We start from the raw sequence: 20,503 nt of genomic DNA, 5'->3' as shown, positions 1-20,503 counted from the left end.
ATGGTTATGTTACGGTCCTCTGTCTTTTGATGCCGTGCTGGAACAGATTGTGTCAGTTCTACTCCCGTGGTTCTTTGTTTAATTGCTGAAGGCCTGAATATCTTAGTGGTCTGAATACTTCTTCTGCACCTTCACAAACCGAAGCTTGAAATCTCATGTAATGATGTCTGATGTTGGCTTAATGGGTAAGGTGGTGGGCTTGGGATCCTAGGATCCTGAGTTCAAATCCCACTTTCTGTTGAATTAATACCAGGTGGGGTTGACTGCCTGCCATCCTTCTGAGGTTGGCAAAATGAGTGCCAGCTTGCTGGTGGTAACCTGTCGAGGATTGTGTCCAATAGCCAAGGAGACTGCTTTGGCAGTACCAATGCTCTGCGTAGAGTATGGTTCCAATGGATGGATGGATGGAAATCTCATGCTCCACACCCTTTCCTTTTTCTCTCATTTTTGGTTCACGAGCGCCAGCCAGAGTGACCACTATATTCGTGATGTATGTGTGTCTGTCTGTCTGTCTGTCTGTCCAGAGCATAGTCCGTGGACTTTGATCCGATCTTGATGAAACTTGGTTATGTGCTCGATATCAATGTCTAGTTGTGTTTTCCTGGATGAGGGCATGCTACTCTCATTGTGGGCGGAGCCACGCCCAAAAATAGCCATTTTTAGGGGGTAGTCAAATTTAAAATCTATCTTCTCCTCGGGAATTGACTGAATGGAATGGCTTCTTTGGTATTTGAATAGCAAAATGAATTATCTAAAACTTGTCGTTGTCCGATTTTTCATTTTCGTCCCAAGGTCAAGGTCACAAGGTCAAAAACTCAGAAAATTGCGAATTTTGACATAAAAATCATATGACCGCCCAAACTTTGAGAGCTAGGATGACAATATTTTTTTATACATAATCTTGAGTTCATTCCTCAACTAAAGTCTTCAAACCATTTTACTCTATCTCGAACACCTTGCCTGTGGCACCCCCTTCAAGTTTGTTTTTACGCTGATTTCGTCAAAGTATGGATAATAATCCGAGGAGTTCGAAATGCCATATAGCCTATATGACGTTATATTATTCCTGGAATGTTCCAGAGAGAGTTTTGCACAAAAGGTCATAATCCGTGACCTTTGACCTTTAAAGGCCACAAAGGTCAAATTTTCAAAGTTGTGGGAATCAAACCGGGTTTTCGACCTTCTTCGACGAACTAACTCCAATAAGCTATAGCACGTATCCTGTTTTCTTATTTTAATGTCCACAACATTGTTTTGTGACCTTTAAAGGTTATGCAAAGGTCAAATTTTGAAAGTTGTTGAACAAAACTGGGTTTTCGACATTTTGCAACTAAAAATTGCATTACTTGCTAATTGAATTGATGAAAAATTATTCAATGCCCGAATAACCAACTCTGCAACATGAATAATGCAGAAAAAAAAATGATAAATTTTGAGGATTTTTTCTCATTTCTCAAGCCAGCAACCAAAGCGGTCGCATCAACACAAATGATGAACAAGAACAATCACCAATTGATTGGTCGGTCTACTCTCACCATGAATATGAATATGGTGATCTGTTCTGAGGTGTTGATTGAAGGCCACTATAATTAATTATAACTTGGTCAAAAATTATCACATTGTCTCATCCTTGAGTCTTGAAACGATCTACATCGTCAAATACCGCTCGTGAACCATCGTCATCTTCAGACTTGTTTTTTTGTTACCTTCACAAACTTTGTTGCGAAGGTTATGTTTTGATCGCTGTGTATTTATTTATTTATTTATTTGTGAATATGTGTGTTTGTTTGTTTGTTATTCGCATGACTCCAAAAGTATTGAACTGAATCGCAGCAAATTTGGTGCGATGATTGGTTATTCTCCGAGGACCATTTGATTAGATTTTGATAGCGATCGGGTCAAAGGTAAAGGTCAAGGTCATGAAAAGGTCAAAATCGTCTTTTTACCATAGCGCGGTTAATTTGTATCCAATTTGCATGCAACTTATGCCAAAATGTTCAGAATTCAATGCCCCATCTTGTGATATGTGACATGACACAATGACGTAATAACCCTTATTAGCGGTTGGGAGTCAAAGGTCAGGGGGGGTCACGATATTGCAAAATGTGCGGTTTTAGTCATAACACGGTCAATTCTTATCCGATTTGCATGAAACCAACACCAAAATGTTGACTGTTCTGTTCCCCACACTCTAATACCAATTACAAAATGAAGAGTACAAAGGTCAAGGTCGAGGTCATGAAAAGGTCAAAATCGTCATTTTGCCATAGTGCGGTCGATTTTTATCCAATTTGCATGCAACCAATGCCAAAATGTTGTGAATTCAATGCCCAATCTTGTGATATATGATATGACACAATGACGTCATTACCTTTGTTAGCGGTTTGGGTCAAAGGTCAAGGGGGTCAACGACCTTTATTATCATAACGCGGTCAATTCTTATACAATTTGCATGTAAGTAGATTCAAAATGTTTAGAATTCAATTCCCTATCCTGTGATGTGTACTGTTTGATTTCTTATAATGTGACCAGTTGTCATCAGATTGACTTGACGCCGACACCCAAAAAGGTCAGGGAGTTCATACAGAAATTGTACAATGTACGTGAATCAGTGTCAAACAGCAGGAAATTTAATGTTTTTAAGCCATCATAACACATATGAGATGGCAAATGTGGTATGGGATTAAATACCCTCACAATCAACGGTTTCTGGGGGGGGGGGGGGGTGTAGCGTTGGCGAAGGTATGCGCTCTACTGAGTGCCCGTTCTAGTTTTTGTTGTTTTCAAAGCCTGTGCACAAATTCTGATGCAAGGTTTGCTTGCTTGCTACAGAGACGAACTGATTATTATCTGTGCATGGCAAGTATTTCATGTTCTTTGCATTGTAAGGCTTTGTTTTGTTGTTGCGGTGTCACGACCTTCTACAGCATGTGCGATCGGATCTGCTCGTGATAGCAATTCTTTGGTGCCATTTTGTCCTTGTGTTGTCTTTTTTTCTCTTCACATTTATTTTCCTTACCACTGATTTGCTGCACATACCTTGTTCAAACATTTATGTCGGGGTCGTGGAATTAAAGTTACAATGGAGGTAGAATAAGAGGTAGAGTAGAGTAAAATTGAATGAAGATTAAGACAGTAAGAGTTGTGGTGGAGTAAGAGTGGAGGTTGAGGAAGAACGGTGGTAGAATAACAACAGTGGTGGAGGTAGAGTACGAGTTAGAGCGGAGGTCGAGTAAGAACGGTGGTAGAGGAAGAGTGGTGGTAGAGTAAGAACGGTGGTCGAGGAAGAGTGGTGGTAGAGTAAGAGAGGAGGTCGAGTAAGAACGGTGGTAGAGTAAGAGTGGAGGTTGAGGAAGAATGGTGGTAGAATAACAACGGTGGTAGAGGAAGAGTGGTGGTGGAGTAAGAGTGGAGGTAGAGTACGAGTAAGAGCGGAGGTCGAGTAAGAACAGTGGTAGAGGAAGAGTGATGGTAGAGTAAGAGTGGAGGTAGAGTACGAGTTAGAGAGGAGGTCGAGTAAGAACGGTGGTAGAATAACAATGGTGGTAGACGAAAAGTGGTGGTAGAGTAAGAGTGGAGGTAGAGTACGAGTTAGAGCAGAGGTCGAGTAAGAACGGTGGTAGAGTAAGAGTGGAGGTTGAGGAAGAATGGTGGTAGAATAACAACGGTGGTAGAGTAAGAGTGGAGGTAGAGTACGAGTAAGAGCGGAGGTCGAGTAAGAACGGTGGTAGAGTAAGAGTGGAGGTTGAGATGGAGGAAGAGAAAGAATGCTGGTAGAGTTAGAGTGGAAGTAGAGAAAGAGTGGAGGTAGAGTAAGAATGGTGGTTGCATAAGAGTGGAGGTAGATTAAGAGGTTGAGTACAGTCAAATTGAATGAATAGTAAGACAGTAAGACTGGTGGTGGAGTAAGAACGGCGGTAGATTAAGAACGGCGGTAGAATAAGAACGGCGGTAGGGTAAGAGCGGTGATCGAAAAAGAATGGTGGTCGAGTAAGAGGAGTTTGAGCAGAGGTAGAGTAAGAACGGTGGTTGAGTAAGAGTGGAGTTAGAGTAAGAGTGGAGGTAGAGTATCAGTGGAGGTAGAGGTGGAGGGACAGTAAGAGTTGAGGTAGAGGTGAAGGGGCAGTAAGAGTCGAGGTAGAGTAAGAATGGAGGAAGAGGTGGAGGGACAATAAGAGTTGAGGTAGAGTACGAATGGAGGTCGAGGTGAAGGGACAGTAAGAGTCGAGGTCGAGTGAGAATGGAGGAAGAGGTGGAGGGACAATAAGAGTTGAGGTAGAGTAAGAATGGAGGTCGAGGTGAAGGGACAGTAAGCGTCGAGGTAAAGTAAGATAGAAGGTTGAGTGTGGGAGTGAATGTAGAGTGAAAAATGAGTAGAGTAAACATGCTGCTCACAAGTATAATAATTTTTTTTTCTTTTTTCTCTTTATTTTGGTTCATTCTATGAAGTGAATTGGTCATTAAGCCAAATTGTGTTCATGGCCTTCTGTACAAGAAGTGGCATCAAGCATTTTGGACCACTGAACATGAGCGGTGACATTTCTTGAGTGGGAACCAATTTTGAACAAGAGCACTCATGAACATAATCTTGTCTCTTGAATTACAAGGTACGTGGGAACGCAGCATGAGTATGTGGGCACACATGACATTAGCTTGAAGGCCTGAATCAGAACTTCACTGAGGTTGATAATCATTAATTGTTCGAAATTTTGATCTTGCCAAAACGAAGTTTCTGCAAGATATGTTAGTCAGCTTGTATGTTTTTTTTTTAATTTTATTTATTTTTTTGTCTGTAATCACGTATAAAAAATTCTGCAGAGTACAGTTATCACTGGAAATTTTTGTAACTTCGCATATTACAGTCCTATAGAGGTCCCTTTCAGCGCATAAAATTTTGAAGGTCAAGGTCAAAGGTCAAGGTCACTTTGTCGCAAATCAGGGGAATCGACGAAACCCTTATTTTTTGAGTAATTTTGATCGGATCGTCTTCAAACTTCATGGGAATATAGTTCATGGTCTGGTGCTCAGCTAATTAATTTTTGGTGGCGATTGGCCTTGACCTTCATGGTTAGCGCCGAAGGTCAAACATATTTGACCCCAAGGTCAAATTTTCAAGTTTTAGGAACCATATCGTGTAGTACCTCAAATTGAACATCTCGATGAGTGCTTTCTAGATATGTCAAGCTTGAGACATTATGACGTCATTTGGTGATGTTATGAGGCAAACACATATTTTTCATGGTTACTCTGTAGAACGATTCTCATCGGAATCTCTCGTAGGCAGATATTCCTCAAGGAGTCGCTCCTGGTGGATAGCAGCTCTGTTCACCTCAGTGTGACCTTAAAGAAGTCACACGTGGTCACCTTTTGGCAAGATACGGGTCACCCTGCGGGTGACATTGGTTTATTTTATTTTATGCAAATTTCTCAAGTATTTTCTAAATGTGTTGCAATAAAATGACCGCATCACCCAAATCAAAAACATTGTCTGGAAATTAAATTAAATGGAATGCTTCCAGCAGACTTGTTCGTTCGTGTGGATTTTCAGCCCTGAGTAATGTAATGATTGGCGTCGATCACGATATGTCCCCAAGCAGGTCATTTCATGCTGCAATGAGATGTCACCATGTGGTTTGTCTCCATCCATTGAGGACAAACCACTCTTGAGCGCTTCCGAAGCACGGCCTAGTCCATTTCAACATCACACGCTTCTGTATATTTGATATCGTACTCTTGCAGAGGTGACTATGTCAGGGGGATTGTTGACTTTAGCAGTCAAATTTCGTGAAGATTTCTCATAATTGTGCTAGCACTGTACTTCAATGGATCTCTCGATATTTGACTTTTTTTGTTTTTGTAGACAATGTCGAGGCTCATATGAGAGCTAACACACAGAACGCACAACAAGGGGAGCAGCACACAAGAGGGGCGGGAGAGGGAAGGAAAAAAACCAGAGTGGAACAGAGACATGAGGAAATCCGTGGAAGGGAGAGGGATGGGGTGAGGTACACAGGGTAAACAAGATGGACACGACAGGCACTTTCAGGAAGGAAAGCAGGTAATTTGAAGGAGGTGGGTTTGGGGTGGATTAATGGGGGTTGAATAGATCATGGTTTTGGATGGGGGAAGATAAGAGATGGTGGTGAATAACTGTTTTGAAGACCTGGAGGGAAGAGTGGGATTGAAGAGAATGTGGGAGTATTCCAAAGACAGGAAAAAAGAGGAATGAAAGAGTGAAGGTGCGCAGTGATTCTTGATTTTGGTAGTTTTACCAGAAGCAGGTCACTGGCAGACCTTGAGTGCCCTGCAGAAATATGTGGGGGGGACATATCTCAGACAGCGTGGGGGGGGGGAGGGACATATCTCAGACAGAGTGGGGGGGGGGGCGAGGCCGGAGAGATGGTAGAAAACAGAAAAACCACCGACCTGACTGTGGTGAGAGAGAGTGAGAGATCCAAATAATCAGCCTCATCGCAGGAGATACCAATGATCCTAAATTCCTTGGTTTACACAGCGTGAAGCCGAGAAAGGTGATAGGCGGGAGCACCACCCAGAGAGGAGAGCAGTACTCCATCAGGCTGCAGATGAAAGCTTTGTATGTGGTCAGGAGCTCAGGTGGGCCAAGGAAGGACTTTGCATGACAGATGATGACTGGCTTTGGAGACCATCTTGGAAGTGCGGCCTTCCCCGGAAAGATCATGGCAGACAGTGAGACCCAGAAGCAGAAAGGACTTCTTTAAGAGGATTGGTGAGAAAGTAGGTGGGGAGGGGGGATCGGATGGTCCATTCGGAGAGACAAAGTAAGAGTGTGAGATTTGTCAGGATTGAAAGACATGTTCCACGTGTTGGACCAGTTTGTGATTTTATCCAGACCTGCAGAGAGAGAGAGAGAAGAGGCTGCTGCTTGCCAATCTGAGGGATAACAGATGGTACGGCAGAGAGTGGAGACATCAGCAAAAAGACAAAGAGGATTTTCCAGAGAGTCAGAGAGATCGTTGATGAAAATCAAAAAAAGAACAGGGCCCAGAACGCTGCCTTGAGGAACTCCAGCCTGGACAGGAAAAGGGAATGAGAGAACTCAATTAAGAGCCAGACGTTGGCTGCGACAGGAGAGGGAGTCTGCGAGCCATGAGTGGAGTTGTCCTTGGATACCATAAAGAAGAGAGTTTGGTGAGCAGGGCAGGGGGCCAGACCATATTGAAAGCATGCGATATGTCTCTTGAGATGGCTCTGATTTCATGTCTGGCATTGAGGATCTCCATCCATTGTTGGGAGAGCAGAAGCAGCAAAAGCAGGGAAGAGGGACCCAGTCTGAATCCAAAAATGTACCTTTAATTACCTGGAATTGGTCTAATTGTGGCCGAGGGATCGAACCAGAGTAGCTGATCTGTTGACTTTAGCCGAGGGGTCAAGGTCAAGCCAGACTATTGTCAGGTCAGGCCAGATTCGATCTGTGACTTGCTGCAGGTATCATGTAAACCTGCACTAACCTGTGTCATGGTCGGGTTGTCGGCGACTAAACCGTCTCCCACACCAGGTTTTCTGGTGAGGAGGGTGTACAGATAGGGACACACAGCAGGATTAAAAACAAAACATGTCAAAGGACGGAGGAGCTCCTTGTGAGCCAACGTCCATCCATTTCTTATGCCAAACTGTGTCTGCAGACATCCTCCTGCAGGTGGTTTACTTTTGTTTAGGAGGTTGGTGGTATGATCTGCACTCCGGCCACCATAAAACACTACATTCCACAAAAACAACAAATGTTAAATCTGAAAATCCACTCCGTGGGAGTATCTCCTGTGCTGCTACCCTCCACAAGGCAGCTCACCAGATGACGTGATTGGCGGTAAAGCCTTCTGTACCCCCATTCCTTGATGGTATTAGGAAAACCACAGGGTAAACCTCCAGGGTCAGATTGCAGTGGTGTGTGGCGGAGTGGTGCTGGGGTATCGGCCACCAGATGGTGGTCTCCTTGGATTAACCTGAGGTGGTCCCTTTGGGTGGGTGCCTGGAATTTGCTATCTCCAAGAGAGGATAATCAAGTGTTTGTTATCATCTGAGCTCAAGCGTTTGAACATCGGTATTGCAGCACTCTCTGAGGTTCGGAGACCGGATTGCGGCGAGATCACTGTGGCTGGTTACACCTGCTCTTGGTCTGGTCGCTCTGATGGTAACCATGCCCAAGGAGTTTCTGTTGCTATGTCCTATAAGCTGACTCCAGTGATAATTGAAGCAACACTGTTCAACAAGCATATTATGAGACGAAGGATTTGTCACTCCTTGGGTGTCATTTCCCTGGTCTCTGTATATGCTCCGTCCGAGGTGAGTGATCTCACCGTGAAGGATGCATTCTATGCCATGCTCGAGTCTGTGGTTGATCAGTTCCCCAGGCGAGATACACTTCTAGTCTTGGGGGATTTCAATGCATTGACTGGAACTGATAGGGATGGTTATGAGACATGTTTTGGTTTCCATGGGTCTGGGTCTGGAACTGTCAACCAAAACAGCAGTAAGTTCCTTGACTTTGCAAGAACTCATAAGCTTAGGGTGGCTTTTTCATGGTTTCAGCTCCCACAGGCTCATTCGCTGGACTTGGTATTCCAACGCTGTTGGTGTGGCAAAGGAGATTGACCATGTGCTCATTGATGGTCGTTGGAGGATTATCCAGAAATGCAAGGCCGACTGGAGTGCTCAGTTCCTCAATACCAACCACAGGCTTGTCATAGCAACTCTGAAATTGCAGCTTAAACTGGTAGAATGGTAACATCCCAGCCTCGACTGGATGTTGGCAAGATCAAGGATGAGAGGGTAGTTGAGGAGTTTGTGAACAGACTAAGTGGGGATTTGGGGGGGTCTGGATGCTTTGGGGAATCCTGAAGAGTTGTGGAGTGCCTTCAAGACCACCGTCCTTGATGTTGCCGGTGGATGTCTTGGAACTCACCGGAGGGTGAGGAAGAATTTTGTGTCTCAAGGGACACTGGACACCATTGACCAGCATCACAGGGTCAGTCTTAATGGCAGAGTTGAGCTGTTCATGGAGCTGAGGCGTAAAACTTTACGTGCACTGAGGGTGGACAAGGAGGCCTATGTGCGATGAATCTGTGAGGCGGTAGAGCATCACCTGTGGTCAAGTGATTCTCATCCTTACAGAGGAATTCACGCATTGCGTTCCTCAAAGCCTGTCCCTCAGTGTACTGCAGTTCGAGTCGAGGGTGGGAGGCCCTTGTCAGAGGAGTCCGAAGTGAAGGCCCGCTGGGCCGGTTACCTTGGGTGGCTGTACCAAGCTGATCCACCAGCTGTCAAGTTGGATGTCAGAGATGTTACTATCCCTATTGCTGACCCTCCACTCAGCTGTGATCCACCTTCGTTTGTGGAAACACAGTCTGCAGTGAACCGTTTGAAATGGGGTAAAGCTCCTGGACTCTGTGGCGTCCATGCTGAACTTCTCAAGGCTGGTGGAAATGCTGTACTCTTGTCGTTACAGCAGTTCTGTGCTCTGCCTGGAACACAGGCATCATCCCAACTGACTGGAAGAGGGGCCTTGTTGTCCCTCGCTGGAAAGGGAAAGGTGATCGCTGGGACTGCAACAACTACCAAGGGGTGACGCTGCTCTCAGTGCTTGGTATTCGCTCGGATAATTCTTGAAAAGGTTTGCCACCATCTGCTTCAGCACCAGCGACCAGAGCAGTCAGGAATTGCACCAAGCAGGTCAACGAGCTCTCGTGTTATCCCCTCTCGTGTTCAGTTGTCTTACCCTTCCTCCCGCCCTTGGTTTACTGAAGCTTGTGGTGAGGCAGTTGTCCTGAAACAACTTGCCTTTGCCTCATGGAAAGCAAACCCAACTGAGGGCAATCTCAGTTCTTTCCACAAAGCTCGGAACAAGTGTGTAGCTACCCTCAGGAGAGCCAGAACACAACATCTTTCTCATCTCAAGTCTGAACTCTCAAACCTCTCTCCCTCCTCAAAATCCTGGTGGCGTTTAATCAAATCTGTTTCTGGTGTATGTTCCCCCTCCATCCCCTCCCTTACCTCAAATGGCCGCACTGCTGATTCCACACGTGAAAAAGCTGAATGTCGAAACTCGGTGTTTGCAGCTAAATCTTGTGTCCCAAACCCATCACTATCTCTACCCACTTTACCCAGTCGCACCCAACTGTCCCTGGACTCTGTATCCTTTTCTCCTGACAAGGTGGAGAGCTTGCTTTCAAACCTCGAGTCAGATTCTGCAACCGGTCCAGACGGCATCAGCCCACGTGTCCTCAAAGCCTGCTCTTCTGCTCTTGCTCACCCTCTCTCTGTTCTATTCACCCTCTCATTTTCCCAAGGTCATCTGCCATCTGCTTGGAAATCTGCTAACATCACTGCCCTGCATAAAAAAGGTGCAAAAACAGATCCCTGTAACTACAGACCAATCAGCCTTCTCCCAATCATCAGCAAGGTTATGGAATCCATCATCGCTTCAGACATGAAATCCTTCCTCTTCTCCAATGGCTTGATTTCCAATCATCAATTTGGTTTCAGACCAGGTCACTCTACCCTAGATATGCTGCTACTGCTCTCCCATCAATGGATGGAGGTCCTCCATGCCAGACAGGAAATCCGAGCCGTATCCCTGGACATATCACGTGCTTTTGACACAGTCTGGCACCCTGCCCTACTCACCAAACTCTCTGCCCATGGTATTCAAGGCCATCTCCACTCATGGCTCGCAGACTTCCTCTCCTGTCGCAGTCAACGTGTGGCCCTAAATGGAGTTCTTTCATCCCCTCTTCCTGTGCAGGCTGGAGTTCCTCAAGGTAGCGTTCTGGGCCCTGTTCTTTTCTGGTTTTCATCAATGATCTCTCGGACTCTCTGGAAAATCCTCTATTTCTCTTTGCCGATGACTCAACCCTCTGCCGTACCATCTGTCATCCCTCAGCCCGGCAAGCAGCAGCTTCTTCGCTCACTGCAGATCTGGATAAAATCACAAACTGGTCCAACACGTGGAACATGTCTTTCAATCCAGACAAATCTCACACTCTCACTATGTCTCTGCGAAAGGACCGCTTACAAAACCCTTACATCCACTTTCTCAACAATCCTCTGGGAGAACTGTTTTGTTTCAAGCTTCTAAATCTCACTATCTGCGATGACCTTTCCTGGGAAAGTCACATTTCCAACCTTGCCTCAAAAGCCAGTCGCCGACTGGGAATCCTCCGTCGCAAAGTCCTTCCTCGGCCCTCTTGAGCTCCTGACCACTTACAAAGCTTTTGTCCGTAGCCTGATGGAGTACTGCTCTCCCCTCTGGGCTGGTGCTCCTGCCTCCCACCTTTCTCGACTTCACGCTGTCGAAACCAGGGCTTTTAAGATCATCGGCATCTCCCGCAATGAAGCTGAGTCTTCGGGCCTCTCACTCAATCACCGCAGGTTGGTCGGTGGTCTTTCTGTCTTCTACCGACTCCTCTCCAGCCTTGCCCCCCCTGCTCTCTCTGCGATTTGTCCCAACCACATTTCCACAGGGCGCTCAAGGTCCGCCAACAACCCCCTTCTGGTAAAACTACCAAAATCACGAATCACTGCTCATCTTCACTCTTTCATTCCTCTTTTTTCCCGCCTTTGGAATAAACTTCCTCACTCTATTCTTTCCCATTCTTCCCTCCAGGCTTTCAAAACAGCTGTTCACCACCACCTCTTATCTTCCCCCATCCAAATCCTCGATCTTTTCTACCCCCGATAATCCACCCAAGCCCACTTCCTTCAATTCTCCTGCTTTCCTTCCTGAAAGTCCCTTTAATGTCCATCTTCCCCTCGCCATGTTCCCCGTCCCATCCCCATCCCTCTCCCTTCCACAGTTCACCTGTGTCTGTTCCCCAATGTTTTGTCCCTTCCACTCCCGCCCCTCTTGTCTCATGCCTCCTTGCTGTGAGTTGTGTGTTAGCTCTCATACGAGCCTCGACCAAGGTATACAAAAAAAAAAACAAAAAAAATAAAAATAAAAAAAAACGATTGACCGTATCCTTGCTCATTTGGTCCTCACCAAACATAGAGGAACGTTTCGGCAGGGGCTGCTTGCAGCCTTTGTTGATCTCTACAAAGCATTCGATTCAGTGAATCGGGATGCCCTCTGGAGGATTCTTGGTCTTCGTGGGGTGCCACCAAAACTGAACAATGCAATTTCTGAACTATACTCTGGTACTGAGAGTGCTGTGCGATGTGGTGGTACAATCTCTGACTTATTTTCAATTGTTACTGGAGTTCATCAGGGGTGTGTACTGTCCCCCACACTTTTCAGCACTTGTATTGACTGGATACTGGGGGGGGGGGTGATGTTGAAGAGATCAAGTTGAGGTATATATTTTGGGAATGTCAACATTTTTGACATTGATTTTGCAGATGATGCAGTCATCTTTGCAGAGACTCTAGATTTCCTTTTGAGGGCCCTCGGGGGTGCTGAATGAAAAGTCAGAGCCACTGGGATTACGGGTTTCCTGAGTCAAAACTAAAATCCAGGTTTTCAATGACATCTTGGATGCTGCTATCCTATCTGTACCTGTTTGTGGTGAGGATGTTGAGGTCCTGGAGAGATTCATTTACCTTGGCAGTGATATTCATGTCTCTGCTGGCTGTGAGCCAGAGGTCAATAGACATCTGGGTCGGGCCTGGGGAGTCGTGGATTCACTGGATCATGGGGTGTGGCACTGCCATTACCAGTGTAGGAGGACAACATTCCGAGTCTTTATGTCCTTGGTGCTTCCAGTCTTGCTCTACAGATTTGAGACTTGGAATATGACCAGGTAACTGAGATGGAGACTTAATTCCTTTTGGGACCAGGCTTCTTTGGAGATTCCTTGGCTATCGCTGGTGGGACTTTGTGGCCAACGAGTGGTTGCTGAGAGAGACTCAAATGAGATTTGTTATCTGCATAGTCCGTGAGTGTCATCTGTGGCTGTAAGTACATGTGGCTCATTTTCCTGATGCTGATCCTGCTCACCAGATTCTCTCAGCGAGGGAGACTCGTGAGTGGAGGAGGCATTTTCCACTCTTGTCAACAAAGGCCAAATGCCAGCAAGCATCGATTGGAAATCTCCAGTGGATTCAAATGTTGTTGCACCAGTCACTTCCACATGCTACGACTGTGTGCATTGCACCACTTGACCACCTGAGACTATGTTACCTTCTTTTCTGAACATCACTCGTAGATAATCCCTTGTCTTGTGGACGCCTATGATATTGCATTCCTGAGAGTGAGTGGAAGGTTTGCTTCTTTTTACCCATCAGTTCAGATGACTTCCACATGTGTCGTGCCTGATAATCAAAAAACAACTTTGCATTGCAACAATACAATCATGACTGAATACATTTTTGATGGTTTACAATAATGGGGGCACAAACAAAGTTGAAATAATATGATCTATAGGCAATTTCCTTTTTTCATGGGTGATTTTGTTTCCGTAACGAATGTGAAAATGTAATACTTAGGAAAGCAAGGGGCAGCCGCATTTGAGCCGCACTCCACACACGTGTATTTTCAAGACCTGTACGATTTCCTCCAATCGACTGACCATTAACTGACGGTTAATAATACCATTACTTCCATAATGGCTCGTAGATGACAGGCAATATACCTCTTACTTTGATAAAATAATCAATAAAACAGCTTCGTATCGGAAAGAGTCCCTACTCCAAAGCGTTTTGATGAAACCTGGGAAAATGAATTTCCATCAATACGAGTGCACTGAAATGAGAAACTGCACTCTGAAATAGCTGGGACTTGCTTTTCTGCTTTTCTTCCAGTTGTCCTTAGTGCTAAGTGGTGTCATCGAGTGTGCAGGTTCAGTGTAAACTCTGCATTCATGCTGACTTTTAAAGCCGTGACTTTGTTCAGTTGAAAACAAATTGCAAGTAAAATTTTGTCTGGTTACCAATCAGTCAAATGTACAATACTTTTTGACTGTGGGTTCTGCGAAAGCCGTCTCTTGCCAAAGGTTATGCTCGGTGGTTCACCTTTGCCTTCGCAGTAGTCACTCAGGACAGGTAGTTGTAATTTGTTTGGGATGCCGACAATAACTCACCTAATTTTTGCAAAAGGCCCCATGGAATATTCAACAAGCACCAACGACCAGTGCTGCTCGACGAGTCCTCCGGCTTAACTTCCTTCCAATGGATGGCACACACACATTGATGCCTCATCCATCATGTGAAACACTGGGATGAAAGTTTATCGCTTGGTCGAGATCCAAACCCAGGCAAGACAGCTTTAGAGGCAAGTGTGGATACCACCTGGCCATCCTGCCAGCCCATCGAATTTCCTTTGTAAGAAATAGGTGATTTCGTTATTACCTCCGCCACCGAAGGTGGACCAAGGTTATGTTTTGACCCGCCTGTCTGTCTGTTTGTCTGTCTGTCTGTGAGCAGGACATCTCAAAATGTTGTCGACAGTTTCAGGCGAAATTCGGTGGACAGGTTAGGTGTGCGACAAAGATGAATTGATCAGATTTTGGTGAAGATCTGGAAACTATAATTTTTTGAATGATTCCTCAACATTACGAGATATCGGGCCAAAAACAATATGTAGAACGATATCTCAAAAAGTTATGGACGGATTCTGACAAAACTTGGTGTCCAGCTTGTGATTGTGATGAGGACAACTTAACTCAATTTTGTTGAAGATCTGGATACGAGAAATTTTTAATTTAAAGTGATGCTTTCCTTCAAGAGATGGGGGCCAAAAACAATAAATGACACGGTATTTCAAAAATTTGTTGACAGATTATGATAATACTTGGTGGCTGAGTTGGGTAGGTGACAACAACAAGCCGATTCGGTTTTGGTGAAGGTCTGGATCCAGATCGGGCTTATCAGTGGATACAAATCGTAAAGTGTTCAGTCTCGTGGAGGTATGCACTCTACCGAGTGCCGTTCTAGTACCTTATTCATTTCTTGCCTCGCTACCCCTGAAGACCTTACTGGTCGTCTCCTGGAGTTATTTTTCAATCGATAGAAAACTGTAGTATGTGTACAAATTGGTGCCAATTTTAGAATCGGTTGGTGCGGAAAATTGTGTTTGTAATTTATTTCTTGGTTTTATTTTATTTTGCACGAAACATACAAAAGCAATAGTCGAGGTTGTGCATGTGATAGCATGTTGAACAGCATGTTATGGTTGTGCATGTGGTAAGTTGTAGTACATCAGTGGTATTATTGCAGTGACTTCACCAATAAACTTTTACCAGTCAATCAAAATCTAACCTTCCTACACATTGCACTAATCATTTTGAACAGGTCACAGTATGCCTGGTGTTAGCCTAATGGTTAGGGTGGTGGGATTGGGATCCTAGGATCTTGAGTTCAATTCCTGCTTAGCTGTTGAATCAATACCGGGTGGGGTTGGCTCTGCCTGTCATCCTCAGGTCAGCAAAATGGGTACCAGCTTGCTGGTATCCTGTGTCAGAGTGATGCCCTGTCCAGGATTGTGACAAATAGCCAAGGAGACTGCTTAGGCAGCACCAACGTTCTGCACAGAGTATGGTCCCGATGGATGGATGGATGGATGGATGGATGGATGGAATGCCACAGTCAAATGTATTGGTATTTGGTTGGCCAATTACCACTTTGAAATCAACATTTTTCTTTCTTTCTTTCTCCCTTTATCTTTTTTTTTTCTCATAATGCTGTATTTATTGACTGAAGCTTCAAGTTATAAGTGAAAACGAAATGTTGTACTGCTTGTTACTCATAATGCTGTTTGATACTATGGTGGGAGTTTTGCTGACTTAACAGTTGGGGTATTCAATGATGTCTTAATAATTCCTGTTTTAATTTTGCAAAACTGTAGTTGTTTTTCGTTCAATGAAGCCTTGGGCATCATCGTTCAATCTCTCCCCCCCCCCCCAAGCCACTGTCTCACTCCATCTACCTGCTTCTCCCTCATTATTTCACTCTTGCGTAAGATGAAATAGGCCAAAAAAATTTTTTTTCTTGTCCCCCACCCTACCTCCCTTCCTCCAAACAAAACGTCTGAGGCTTGTGGGAGAGTTTGAAGATATATTTACATGAACGTTTTATTTAACATAACTTTACGTCGTTTTCTTTTCTTCTTTTCTTTAGTTCTTTGTGTTCAAACTAATTCTAATCCAAACCCAAACATAATGATATTTCTGTGTAATGTACACGGGCTGGGAAGATAGCCTTGATGTATGCACACTGTTCTAAGCAGTCTAACCTGGGTTTGAATCTCAGCCCAGTTATAAGCTGTCATCCTGGTGTTTCACAGGCAAAGCGATCTATCAATATGTGAGCAGTGCCTTTGAAAGATGTTAAGCAGAAAGAATCGTCTACCATGCACAGCTTGTTAGTGGGCGTTAATGATCCCTCGGTGTGTTTTTGCGAAGAGTACATGAGCTATTGCCGACACCCTTAACAAACTCCAAATCTCTGCCTTGACTGATGCTGGGAAGGCAATGGCAAACCACCCAGATTAACCCTTGTCAAGGGACCACCGCTTTTGCAGCACCGAAACTTTGTAATGATGAGCAAAGAACCTGTCCTTACAGATGAGTTAATCCCTTCCAGAATTCCAGATGGGATAATTCTGCAAGAATTCCAGATGGAATAATTCTACAAGAATTCCAGATGGAATAATTCTGCCAGGATTCGAGATGGAATAATTCTGCAAGAATTCCAGATGGAATAATTCTGCCAGGATTCGAGATGGAATAATTCTGCCAGGAATCGAGATGGAATAATTCTGCCAGGATTCTAGATGGGATAATTCCGAAAGAATTCCAGATGGGATAATTCCACCAGAATTCCAGATGGGATAATTCCACCAGAATTCCAGATGGGATAATTCCACAAGAATTCCAGATTGGATAATTCCACCAGAATTCCAGATGGAATAATTCTGCCAGGATTCTAGATGGGATAATTCTGCCAGGATTCTAGATGGGATAATTCCACCAGAATTCCAGATAGGATAATTCCACCAGAATTCCAGATGGGATAATTCCACCAGAATTTTAGATGGGATAATTCCACCAGAATTCGAGATGGATAATTCTGCCAGAATTCCAGAGGGGATAATTCCACCAGAATTCCAGATGGAATAATTCTGCTAGAATTACAGATGGGATAATTCCACCAGAATTCTAGATGGGATAATTCTGCCAGGATCGCAGATGGAATAATTCTGCCAGGATTGCGGACTGGATAATTTCCCATAATTGATGTATTTTAGTATGACATAATACCACATCCCACCAGGAGTGGCGCTATACCATACATATTTACATATAGAGAATTGAGGTCCTTTCCGCACCCTGAACCCGCAGAACTATTAATGTTTTTTAACCCCCTAAAACCGACCAGGGGCGCACCTTGAGTACAACCATCAGTTTTCAACTCATTCAATTGTCATTCCATCCAGCCGTTCAGGAGTGCGTATAAGTCAAACAAACACACCAACACTTATTTAATTATATAGAATGATGAAAGATTAAGTAGGATGATGATTGCTACTTGTTTCGTGGCTGCCATCAGCCAGAATTTGGTGAAAAGATTAAGGAAACGACCAAGCTTTGCATTTTTGCTTGTGTTTCCAATTGCATAATTGTGTTTCCAACTACAATCGTAAACTACTACTACTACTTCTTTTGGCTGCTCCCATTAGGGGTCGCCACAGCGGATCATCCGTCTCCATTTCGCTCTGTCCTCCACATCTTCCATTGTCACACCAACCACTCGCATGTCCGACCTCACCACATCCATAAACCTCCTCTTTGGCCTTCCTCTTCTCCTCCTACCTCCTACAATTGTAAACGACTGAAAAAATTTATTTTAGGATTCAAGTCTTATCTTGTAAACGATTGTTAATTAATCAAGAAATATGGTTTTAATTATTTATTTTATTGCCACTGTCTAATTTCTTTCTTCCTTTCTTTTCAGGTTGCCTGTGGTTCAGAACATACCTTGGCTATTTCAAGTAAGGAACTATTTCAAGTGATATCTCCAATCATTGTTCGTATTTTAATCAATATTGATCGATTAATTAACTGCAGCAACAACATGAGATTCTATGGTTGTGATGGGAGGGTGATGGGAGTGGGGGATGATAACCATGCAATGAGAGCCCTCTTTTTTAGTGCCTAAAACCTGCAAAATACCGTGCAATGAATATCAATTTTAGCAGAAAGCAGGGTGGTCAAAAATGTATTCAGTCATGAATAATGAAATCCAAAGGAGGATCAATCCTCTTGTTATGGCTTGGATTTCATCGTGACTGAATACATGCTTGGCCAGCCTCCTTTCTGCCAAAATAGATATTCATTGCATGGTATTTCTCAGGTCCCAAAAAAGTATGTTTCTAATATCCTAATTTTGGACACTACTCAGACTTTTGCGAAGATGTTTACGAGCCCATATAAACGACCCTTACAAGACCAGGATGCTGCCATCTCCAAATGCGGATGCACGATATCATCGCACAGCGTGCTCGCTCGGACATCCACACATGTTCGATCAACTGCTTTTTTGTGGAAAGGAAAAGGGTGCTCAAGAGTGTTCTTCCACTCATTTCGCCATTGTTAAAAAAATAATTGTGCAGCATTTCAAACCAACAGGGAAAACCGCATTGGTGATTGGGAGGGGTAGAGAGGGAAAACAGCATTGGTGATTGGGAGGGGTAGAGGCCAGAGGGGTGGAAGAGCTGTGGGCTGTGAGCTGATGGCACAAGCAATGTTTTTGAAGAATGTCCCACATTGTGTTGAGTTGATGGTACACACTACAGCACATAAAATGGTGGCTTTTACATTGGAAGAGATGAGGCAACAGTACGCCCCATAAAATATTTGGAAAACGTTGACCACCGAGAATGTCTCGGAGCACTTGAAGGTGTTTTGGTTGGGAATGGGGGTATGTTTACTCGAATGGTGTTTACAAAGTTGCCAAATATAAATATTGATCCAAAGCTGCCATTTTAGGACTTGTGAAAAACTTTTTCAAAAAGGCAAAATTAATCTTCTGACCAACCCAATATTTTCATTCTGCTGTGAAAGCGGAAATGTGAAAAACCTTTATTTGGGGTCCAAATGTATTTTTTTGCCATTCTTAGTGTTTCTTTTGATCCATCTATTTATTATATACATACTAGGGGCATGGTGGGACTAAAATGAGAAAATGAAAATTGAGAGAAGGAAGGGTGACTGGAGTAAGAGTAAGTGGGGGAGAGAATGGAAAGAAGGTTCTGTGGGAGTAGATACAGTAGATGAAGGCAGAGGAAGAAAAGGGAGGGGCATGCATGGAACATGAGGTGGGGGAAGCTAAAGTAGGTCATAATTCAGTTATATTTGTGTATGTAATAAATAGATGACCACCTCAAGTATAAGGGAAGAAGAATATTGGAAATTATGGAAGGAGGGAAAGAAAAAAGTACTTTGTGACGATGACCAAGACTCATGAAGAAATTTGCAAGTGTTGGGACAGGATTATAAGAAATACAGGATTATAGGGACAGGATTATAAGAAAAGATTATAAGAAATATTATAAGACAGGATTATAAGAAATTTGCAAGTGTTGGGACAGGATTATAAGATTATAAGTTGGGACAGGACAGGATTATAAGAAATCACCAGGATTATAAATTGACAACCATTTAATTACTCTCACCCGGGGGTATTGCACTTGAGTCTGTTTGTGGGTTTGTTACTCGCTAAATCGAAGATTTGCAAGTACAATGTATTGGTTGGTCTGGTCTGTTATTCTGTCTCTGTTTGTCTGTCTGCAGGTCGCAATTTTACTCCAATCTTCAGAAATGTAACCACCTGGTCAAGGTAATCGCTAGGTATAAGCCTGTTTTTTTTGTTGTTGTTGAAGTAAACAGGTCAAAGGTCAAGGTCACGTAAATCGTTAATTTTCATACTATTAACTTGATATCTATATATAAAACCTAAAAACCAGGGTGGATTGTGACTCCTCATCAAGGTGAAGCTTCGGTCGACCCATGTCGGCATGTCTATCAATTACGTACTGTTTGAACGTGAGTTCGACCATGAATACGTCTATTAATTATGTATTTTTGGACCATGACTACGTCTATTAATTACATCCTATTGAAACGTACCTTTCAGACCTTTTGACCCCTTTGAGTCTGAGGGGTCTAAAGGTCAAAGGCTTCGACCCTTAAAGATAATTTTAGACATTTAGACCTATTGATCCTTTTTAGACCTTCACACCCCTTAGACCTGAGATCCTCTAAACTGGTTAGACCCCTTTAGATGCACACCAGACAAACATCTATAGTGTCTTCTTGCAATATACAAACAATACTTTTTTCAGCAAATAATGCACAATCTCCACCCACCCGGAGACTGGGTACGCTGCTAGTTTGAACAGAATTTGCATATTGTATCACTGAATCGGTTCACAAAACAAAACTTAGGGGCATATTATTTTTGAGGTCAAAAGGTCAAGGTCACATTCAATCAATTTTCATCCTATTAACTTGAAATTTTATTGGGTCACATATTT

The 20,503-nt window shown here is 43.7% G+C and overlaps 1 protein-coding gene across 5 annotated transcripts in view; it reads left to right on the top strand.

Moving 5' to 3' along the window:
* The window catches only part of LOC147029751 (secretion-regulating guanine nucleotide exchange factor-like), a 230,893-nt gene that overhangs the window by 159,006 nt on the left and 51,384 nt on the right, over positions 1 to 20,503 (top strand). For all 5 annotated transcript variants that reach the window (XM_085873052.1, XM_085873055.1, XM_085873056.1 and 2 more), the window contains exons 9-10: positions 17,923 to 17,959; positions 19,761 to 19,806. In XM_085873052.1, coding sequence (XP_085729178.1) covers positions 17,923 to 17,959; positions 19,761 to 19,806 — 83 coding nt within the window. The remainder of the gene's footprint in view (positions 1 to 17,922; positions 17,960 to 19,760; positions 19,807 to 20,503) is intronic.

Source organism: Eptatretus burgeri, chromosome 3, assembly GCF_056783735.1.
Source record: "Eptatretus burgeri isolate ZD-2024b chromosome 3, Ebu_testis_v1, whole genome shotgun sequence".
Taxonomy (NCBI): domain Eukaryota; kingdom Metazoa; phylum Chordata; class Myxini; order Myxiniformes; family Myxinidae; genus Eptatretus; species Eptatretus burgeri.
This window is presented reverse-complemented; position numbering and strand designations above follow the sequence as displayed.